Source organism: Cyprinodon tularosa, unplaced genomic scaffold (assembly GCF_016077235.1).
Source record: "Cyprinodon tularosa strain WSP-4 unplaced genomic scaffold, ASM1607723v1 ctg107, whole genome shotgun sequence".
Lineage (NCBI taxonomy): Eukaryota > Metazoa > Chordata > Actinopteri > Cyprinodontiformes > Cyprinodontidae > Cyprinodon > Cyprinodon tularosa.
In genome coordinates this window covers 480,408-490,178 of record NW_024037860.1, presented here as the reverse complement: position 1 = coordinate 490,178, position 9,771 = coordinate 480,408, and the positions used below count along the sequence as shown (strand labels likewise).

The window sequence follows — 9,771 nt, the reverse complement described above, 5'->3', positions numbered from 1 at the left end:
TTATGAAAACCCTTCTTGGCACACTCATTGTGAATTACTGTAACTCTCTCCGTGTGCCAGCTAGCTTCTGTGATGAGACTTGTTCACAACTTTAAATCAAAAGCTCATCTAATATTAAGAGGGCTTCTTCATCTGATGCTGGCTCGAATTAAGAGGCAGAGATTTAGGGTTAGAGGCGCCTTTACATCACTGTGTTTTCTTACCAGAAAACCACAAATAGGACAAGACATTTACAGAGGATTAAAGGCTGTCATGCTGGATATTAAGAATAGGACTTGTAGAATTCATGGGACAACAAACAACTAAACATAACAGCTAATAAAATAGTTTTTAGATAAATATTTAGAGAATAGTAGAAGACTGCTTTGGTCTTGGCTTCTGTTGGACTAGCTTTGACTTCAAGCCTTTCGGTTCCAGTCATTTAACCCTTTAAAGCCTGGACCAGTGAAATAATTGGCAGAAAATTCTTTTTTTTTTTTTTTATTAGAGCTGTCAATTCATTTTCTGACAAATGAAATTAAAAAAATACTTTTGAATAAGTTAAATTATAGCATTAATTTGCATCAATTTTGATACAGTAGGCATTTCTGTATAATATTTTACACATTTTCTGTTCGCTAAATGAATCTGATTGTGTAAGTCAGGGGTTTCAAGAATAAAAATATCACACTGATGATGCAAAAGTCTCAAAAACACATTTATCAGATATGATACACTTGGCTTTTAAGGGTTAAATGCACATTAAATTAATAAAGCCAAAATACTGATCAAACTGCATATAATCTTTTAATAGAACCTCACTTCAAAAAGGCAGTTTTACTTTAAAGATGTGTTTTTCTTTTCTTTTTTAAAGGCTGTTTGGTTGTGCAGTTTGCAGTCCTGCTGCCTTGCAGCAAGTATAGTATGTCCTGGTTTGGATCCCCTCTTGGCTCTTTCTTGTGGAGTTTGCAAATTCTCCAGGTGCATGCATGGATTCTCCCCAGGTATTCCAAATTTCTTCCTACAGTCCAAAAAACATGACTGTTTAGGCTGATTGATGACACTAATTTGCCCTTATGTATATGTGATGTCGGATGTCCATTTGCCTTGCGATGTACCGCGCCTTTCTCCTATAGACTGCTGAAGATAGACACAGTCACCTTGGATGAAGGTGGGGTTTTTTTTCTTTTTAAAAAGGAGAAGTCGAGAAAATTCCTCAGATTTTTTTTTGTCTCCTAAAACTCAATGTTATCCGGTATTATTGCCCCCTTGATGCAAATGTTTGCAAATATGCAACCAGTTTGTGTTACACAAACAGCTTTAGATAGCTGCCAATTATTACACATTCAGTGGGTAAAGGAATCTTTGGCAAACAATTATTTTCTTTTATTATATATATATATATATATATATATATATATATATATATATATATATATATATATATATATATATATATATATTCAGCCGTAGTAGGATTGATCTGCTTTTACAGAAAAGCAAGTGGGATCTGTCAATAATCTGAAGAATGCAGTACATGAGGTAGTTCCTTGTTGTTAAAGAAAAACCAATACAGGAAAGACTATTTTTGGTTGTTAAGAAAAAAAGTATTTTGTTCTTTATCAGGTCACATTTCTCTGATTTTAAAGCATCCATTATTTTACGAGTGGCAGATTATGAGTTTTTCTCTGTAAAGCAATACAAAAAAGCCAGCAGGAACTGGCAGCAGGAATTGGTAGATAAACCCATCCAACCTGTCTCATCTGGTGGTAAAAAAAAAAGGTTAAATTCCAGAGGAATCCCAGCAACATGTGAGGATAAAATATGAAGCAAGTCTTCTTCTATGTCAAAGTGTATCCAGACTTTATTTGATCATAATTTGGTGAGACTTCAGAGGAGTCATGTTCAAACATTCTGTTTTGAGGTGCATATTAAAGGCAAGCTGAAAACCTATCACATTCTTTTGGACTTTAGTTTTTGGAAAGGAAAATCCCAAAAGAAAAACCAATAGACAACATCTCCTCTACATGACTGCTAAGCATGGATCTGCAAGTCACTCCGCTAATGGCTTAGATTAATAAGCTGTAAATACAGCTTATGTGGAATGATATTATCACATCTTCTATATTTAGGACCGTATTTCCTCCTCTGTAGTCATTTGAATCTAGGGCAGGTTGTCATGTGACTTATGTGGCAATTTGATTACAGCCACAGGCCCAAACTGCAAAAACAATCTAAAGATAAGTAAAATATCTTAAATAAAGTGTATTTACCCTTAATTTGAGCAGGTAAATAAGACGATTTGCCGATGGAAGGAGGATTTTTAGATAATATACACTTGAAATAAGACAATGAAATAGTTTTTTTTCTCATTTTAAATGTAAATTGTGCACAAATGCAAAAATGCACTTATTTTAAGAAAAAATTATTTATCTAGATTTTGATTTTTTCCAGTGCAAGAAACGGGGGGACTCAGTGATGATCACTGGGCAGACAACATATTTGCTGCCGGTAAATGCTGGGTGGCTGGCTGTTAAAAGAGAATTTGAAGTTCTTTTTTTTTTTTTTTTTGGGTGCATGCAAATCCCCGCATTCAACAACTGCTGTTTCTGGACAGCGTTCTGGCTGGACCTCCTGGACCCAGAGACTTGCTGTGTGGATTTGCTTCCCATGGCAGAAAACCCACCTCAACAATCATTGCACAATTTAAATCAGCAAAAAAATCAATCAATCAATCAAACAAAAAAAACAGCACAACGTCTGCTGTTAGGGAACAGTGTGGAATAAGCCAAATTTAGATCCAAACAGATGACTAATAAAAGACATGATGAATCAGGTTTTTAGATTTTTTTTTAATGAATAAAACATCTTGTACCTTTTGACCAATTGAGCACATGACATAACATAGCAAAAAAAAAAAAAAACCCAGCTATTTAGAACATATCCTTTGAAGCCCAATCACAGATTCAAAAGCACCGCAACATCAGCAGTGTCCGATACATTTATAAGAAGTACGATCATAAAAAATATACATACAGGACAGGGATCTTTCTGAACATGTGTTCTGTAAAAGTCTGCAAAAAATAAACAGAAACTTGAAACCCACAATCTTAAACACAAGTTAGCAACCGTTAGGTGGCAGGCAAACCGGAGCTAGCTAATTGGACTTCATTAAGTGCAGACTGACGAACATCGCCTTTACAATCTATCAACATGGGCAGCAACTGAGCGGAAGTAACTGAGATCAGAGCTGAAATGTAAACATAGAATAAATTGTGGTTTTAGAGGAAACAATTGATGCAAGTGGAATAAAACCTGCAACACTGTGGGTGATTTTTGCGGAATGTGAAAATCTGTTTTCACATTCCGCCATTTTGAGAAGTTGCGATACAGTTCCTCCTTTAACCTGAAGTGCCTTAGTTCCCTCGAAATATATATATATATATATATATATATATATATATATATATATATATATATATTGGAAGAATACTAAAATTAACATAAGGTTAGGTTGCAACTTGAGATCTCCTGTGGCTGGGGTGTTCTTCAGCCTCCATCATTGTTTTTTTATTTTGTTTTTTAACATTCATTATAGCAGATAAAATAATGTAAATAGACCATTTTAGTTTTGCCATGAAGTTTGCAAGCTGCTAGAAGCTAATGTGAGCGTGCAATGTAACAGGTTCTAAAGCAAAGCGCGGTAGCCCTAAAGAGATAAACCCCATCACCAGCTGCACCCATATCTCCAGAATGATCACTCCTTCCCCCCACCCCACCCCAACCCCGGGGGTTTCCACTCCTTCAATCGGGTCAGCACTCCCATCGGCGGTTTATCAAACTTTAGGGGTATAAATGAAATGTTTGGCACGTAGTTTCCTGAACCTGTGGGCCCCGACCCTGGCTGAGTTTTTTCCATCCCTCCAGCAGCAGCTGAGGAATTCCCTTGGAGGTTGTTACAGCAAACTGAATTTCTAGATCCAAGGTGCCTCTGGAAACGTCCTACTATTATAGGATGAAGCCTGGGGACCGCACACAGCAGGGTATCTGTCAAACCCTTCTGATCTGCTTTTATTTCTTAGACTAGGGTAAAGAGAAGCACCACTGTACGAGTTCACAGAAGATAAGATACTAGTTGGGAGTTGTTTAGTTGTTGCTGATGATCTGACCTTTCTCCCAACTGCTGCAACAGTACTCAGATAGGATATCGCTGGTTGGAGGATAACATTTCAATCTGAAGAATGTAAACATTACAAAATACCTCTCAATCAGATGCTTGGCAACCACTTTAATGAAAACAACCACACCAAAGCACTGGGCTCTTTTTTTTTTTTATCTCAACTCCGACTGTGTGATATCACATATACATTCAGAAGCATATGGGGGTGTTACCAGATTGGGGTCACATGGCTTGCTTACTGCTTTCCTTGTCCGCTCAGAGGCTAGAGGCACTTAGAAACTAATGTGTTCACATAAACAAACCAATATGACTATAGTTGTTTTCAGTTTTCCCAGGTCACAATCGGGGTTGTAACGTTTAGAAGCGGTCCATAAAGATTCTTTGGTTAGAAAGGTGCAAGGCGGACATAGTTAACCAGTCAAAAGGCAACCGGCTGCGGTTCAGATGATGTAAAACAGGACGGTTTTCATCCTGAAACTGTGTGTGAGTGTGTTAATTTGCACTGAGAAAGACCACCCATAAAAGCTTTTGCTGGAGTAGCTGTCAGCTTCAGGACTCTGATGCAGCCGCTCGATCTGCAGCCTAATTAGTTTGTGACAGATTCAATCAGTCTCTGTGACAGTTCTGCTACACACTTCGAGGCAGGCACTAATTTCCATTCAGCCGTCGCTTCCAATGCACCCAAAATTAACCACTTACAACCCCCCACCCCCCCAAAGTCTGGCCTCGGTAGGATGAGGCGAGGTTGGGGATTGAAAGTAATGTGAGATTCACTTTGAAACACGGCAGCTGTTTTTGGATGTATCATTCATACATTATGTATGAACTAAAACAGAAGCTTTGATGCAAAACATTAAACAGAGGACCTGATTCTGTCAGCTGTAAAATGCCGTGGACAGATCTGAGGCCGTAACAGTTGCGCTCGCTCCTGTTTAAAGAAATCAGACTCTTGCCCTCCTCCTTCCCTTTCAGGAACTCAGTTACAGGGCAGCCATGTGGAGTAGGCAGGCTGCTGGCAGGTAAACACCGGCTGCACCTGCGCTATGTAATAGTTACTGAAGTTACCGTCTGCTACATAAGGAGCAGGCTGATAGTAACATGTCACGTTAGCCACATTTGGGATGACGTTCTGATCTGCCAGGAATCGCACTGCCAGCATGCCTATGAGCCCGAGGGTCTGTCGCCTCTCATGTCCCATCAGGCACACGGTGCTTTCATTGACCACTCCATGGAGGGTCGTTAGGTAGTCATACTTGCGGTCCTCCAGGCCTACAAAGTGGTTCTGCAGGTAGGACTCCAGCTTCCGCTGCTGTTCTCCAATATCCGAAAAGTCAATGAAGAAGCGGGAGCACATGTAACGCTGCAGGGACTTCATCTCAGACTCCGAGGCTGGTCGGAAACCCCTCACCAGCAGGTGACAGTACTTCAGGAGGCCCCCGCCTCGGATCTCCTCAGGGTTCCTGGTGCAGATGATCTTGTGACGTAGGTGGTCCAAGGCCTCGCTGAAGTCGCCGTAGACGCTCTCGCCCACGATGGTGGGGTGGAAGGTCTCGGACATGGGGTTCTCGGAACATTCGTAGAACAGCAGCAAGGAGTCCAGTTTGATCTGGAAGGAGTCCACGCTGAACTCAAACTGCCGCCGGAGGGAGTCCACGAACTTCAGCTCCACATTCTTTCCTCGGTTGTTGGAGAGCGAGATAAGGCTCCAGCGGTCCGAGTCATTATTCACCTTCACCATCTTTTGCACGTAGGCTTCCTGCAGGTTTGTGTGACAGGATGAGAAAGAAGAAGGGAAATATTAACCATTATCACACAATCAAAATTCCATAAAACAATCCTAATCACCTCTCTATGTTTTATTGTAATAACTTTTTTATAATCATACACAAAATTGTGCCTTTACTGATAGGAAATCCCTTTCATATAACACACAGTACATGTGTTTCTGAGAGGTAGGGAGTTTATCTCTATCCTTTCAACTCTTATTTCACTACTACTTACAAACTCTCTGCACTCTTCATCCAACTAACATATTACAGCTTTTATAGACTAATTTCTATTAGATTATTTTAAAAGAAAAAAGACCAAATCCTACAAACCAGCTTGCACATATGCCTGTAGTGACATCACAGAAGTTAAATGCAGACTAGGTTTATCTTTTTATCTGTCAGTTAAAATTAGTTTCCTCATTAAAATATTCTCTCTGTGCAATTAAAAAACTTTTGAAGGCAGGAGGACTTTCTTTTCATTTTGGTGCCATTTAATTAAAAAAAATGTGAGATCCTGCTGGAGAATTTAACATTTAATTACACTGCTTTTTTATTACTTTTATTATATGTGGTAATATTATAGTGATATTTTTTTATTACCGCTTAAAAAGCAGGAAGCAGACACAGGTAAAGTGGGAAGTACCTTCAAAGTCAGAGGGGTTATTTTCTCTTTGTTGACACAGTCGGGTAAAAAATCCAAGAGGCAGTCCAACACTATGTCTTTAACTGTCTGAAATTCGCTCTCGCCTTTCATTTCAGCGCAGAATATCAGGTCCAGGTCCTTGTAGCCCAACCCGCTGTCCTCATGTAAGACATGGCTGGCAGCGGATCCGTTTAACCGGACGTCCCGGACGTGGATCTGCTTCTCCTCCATCCTGCTGCGCACCAGCTTAACGATCTGCTGCGGCTGCATCTCCAGCGTGGGGAAGTTCCCACGGCCGTGGATGGGGATGGTCTCCGTGAGGATGGCGTCCAGCCGCTGCACTTGCTCCCAGCTGAGGACGCTGACGCTGCTGTCCTCCGTGAGGCGCGCGCAGCCGCGGCTGGAGCGGCTGTCGTCATCGGACATGGTGCTGAAAAGAAAAATTTAAACTAAAAAAAAAAATCCTTAACGGGTTTTAGAAAAAAATTTAAGTTTTCCCAAGAAAAAAAAAAATAATAATCTTTAGGCGGAAAAACTTGTAAATAAAGGCATCGGTAGTATAAACTGCATCAGGGCTACTAGAAATGATCCAGAGTTGGTTTAAACATAAAAAAAAAAAAAAAATAATAAAAAAAAATGTTGATAAATGAAAGTGTTTAAGTTTTTAGTAGTGATCCAACTGAAGTGAAGCAGAGTTTTAGCAGGAATGTCTGCAGAAAGTCGCTTTAAACCATTCGCCCCTGCGTAGCCCTCAGTGCGTCCGTGAAACGCGCTTCACCGTCTTTGAATGTCGCGGATGATCCAACTGAGGGGCTTTTCCTTTCTGGCTGTGACTCCATCGCCCAAAGGCACGCCTATTATTTCACGAATTTGCATGAAAAAGCTTCTCCTGGAGTTTGGCCCAGTCCTTCATCCGTCGGTCAACCCCTCAAAGGAATCTTGTGGATTTTTACGCGCAGTCCATGCATCATTTTAATGTCTCCCCCGCTGTCAGGTAAAATAATCCCTGTTATACAACTCGTGTGCGCTCCGTCTGCTGCAGTCTGCTCTCCTCGAACTGTAATCAGTCTAACCCCCTTTTTTTCTCGCCCACAGTCTCGCTTGACGCTCAGCAGCGCTCTGGAGGTGCTGGGTCTGAAGGCTGAGGATATGAGCTGCGCCTCTGCCCGCCCCAGTCTCCACATCATAATACCTGATAAGCAGCTGCAGGATTTAATGCTTTTTATTAATACAACGAAGGCTCACTCAGAAAGAGGGGGCATTACAGAGTCCCCTCTGTCTAAACAATTCAAGGAAAATCACATAAAACATTTCCTACGTTTTCATTCTGATATAGCCCAATAAAATAAAGTTATGTATATTTTTTTAAATAAAAAAACTCTCCAAATGTTTGAACCTAATCTGTGTTGCTTTTTCTACAGTCTAAGCCATGTTCTTATGTCGCCCCCTGTGGGCTTGCTTTGGTCTTGAAATAAGGCATTACTACCACCATACTCTACGATGTAACAGATTAGGTGTATAGTCACAAAGTCTGGAAAAAAAGAACTAATACATTTTACCATTTCAGTCAGGTTGTGCTTTTGATATACAAGTCTAAAACAGAGCACAAAATCAGATAATCAAGTCTAAAATCTACTTTTCTATTTAGGAAAGATAAAACTAAATAGAAAATTCATATGTAGAAAAATCTACTGCAACGTTCCTACTTCAGCAGCAGCATTTGCTAATTAAAAAAAGATTGATTGATTGATTGATTGAACAGGTGAAAGTGAAAAAGTTGGGTGTCTGAGTAGTTTGTTGGTCTGCAGCATTAGCCATTTTCATGGCACCATCTAAAGGCACTACGGGCACCAACCTCAGTTCAGGATTAATCTACAGCAGGGCTAACCGATTAAAAATTAGTGGGGTCTGAATAAAGGAAATCATCAACCAGTTAAGATCCAGAGACATTTTTAACCATAATCTGTTACTTTAAACAGAATTAAACACAGAAATAAAATGAGGTTTTTCTGCATCCATGTCATACATTGACTTAAAAAAAAAAAATAATTTATATATATATATATATATATATATATATATATATATATAAAATAATATTTTTCCATTTTAAAATCTAAAGTGTTTTTGAACTAGAAAACAATAATTCAGTTTGGTATATAGACAATTTCCTGATTCACAGATTTTTTAAAACACCTCAATTGACCGTTTGTTTGTTTTTCTTTCTTTTTTCTGTCTTAATGAGAGCAGTGGGCTTTAGGCTGCCCTGCAAGGCTTTAAAGGAATAGTACACCCAAAACATGATTAGCCTTCATTTTCTACTCACCCCCATGCTGAACAACACTCTGGAGAACTTTTTTGATATCACAAATGCATCTGGAGATCTGGGAGGCTTCTTGCTGTCTGCTGACATTCAAATAATGGAGGTCTATTGTGCCCGAGGCAGAAAGGTCCATAAAAGTCCACAAAAACGTGTCAATATTCCTCCATACTGCTCGTCCAATGTATTCCAAGTGTCCTGAGTGGGTAGCATCCAGAATTTACTCGAAACGAAGTCATTTAGAATGTTTTTAGAGCATAAACAGTAGTGTATAGGATTTCCTGAAAGCGCGCACACGCGCGCTCACGACGCTACGGAAGCCGGCAGACCAAACCAGCGCATTCAGCTCGGCAAAGAACTCATGTTCTTCCTCAACACTGAAGTCCTCAGACATTTTTCTTTCGTTGTTTCTTTCTTTGCACAGGTAAACAGCACATTTCTTCTTCTACGCTTGCATTATTGGCAGAGCAGACGCTGAATGCGCACTTTCGTCTGGTTTGGTCTTCCGTAGCGTCGTGAGCGCGCATGTGCGCGCTTTCAGGAAATCCTATACACTACTGTTTATGCTCTAAAAACATTCTAAATGACTTTGTTTCGAGTAAATTCTGGACGCTACCCACTCAGGACACTTGGAATACATTGGACGAGCAGTATGGAGGAATATTGACACGTTTTTGTGGACTTTTATGGACCTTTTTGCCTCGGGCACAATAGACCTCCATTATTTGAATGTCAGCAGACAGCAAGAAGCCTCCCAGATCTCCAGATGCATTTGAAATATCAAAAAAGTACTCCAGAGTGTTGTTCAGCATGGGGGTGAGTAGAAAATGAAGGCTAATCATGTTTTGGGTGTACTATTCCTTTAAACCTGGGTTTGAAT

General features: G+C 39.9%; 1 protein-coding gene across 1 annotated transcript; it reads right to left on the bottom strand.

Moving 5' to 3' along the window:
• Positions 1–2,811: 2,811 nt before the first annotated feature.
• tent5aa (terminal nucleotidyltransferase 5Aa) lies at positions 2,812–7,701 on the bottom strand. Its single transcript, XM_038288639.1, has 2 exons — positions 6,572–7,701; positions 2,812–5,915 (listed from the first exon to the last, which is right to left on the bottom strand). Exons 1-2 carry the CDS (start codon positions 6,995–6,997, stop codon positions 5,136–5,138), a joined length of 1,206 nt encoding a protein of 401 aa, XP_038144567.1. The 5' UTR covers positions 6,998–7,701; the 3' UTR covers positions 2,812–5,135.
• Between the last annotated feature and the right edge of the window lie 2,070 nt (positions 7,702–9,771).

Bases quoted from the DNA above. Each gene is read 5' to 3' on its own strand.
- tent5aa (XM_038288639.1), bottom strand. From the start codon at position 6,997: ATGTCCGATGACGACAGCCGCTCCAGCCGCGGCTGCGCGCGCCTCACG. The intron at 5,916-6,571 runs GTACTTCCCACT...ACAAACCTGCAG, and splicing joins TAACCCCTCTGACTTTGAAG to GAAGCCTACGTGCAAAAGAT.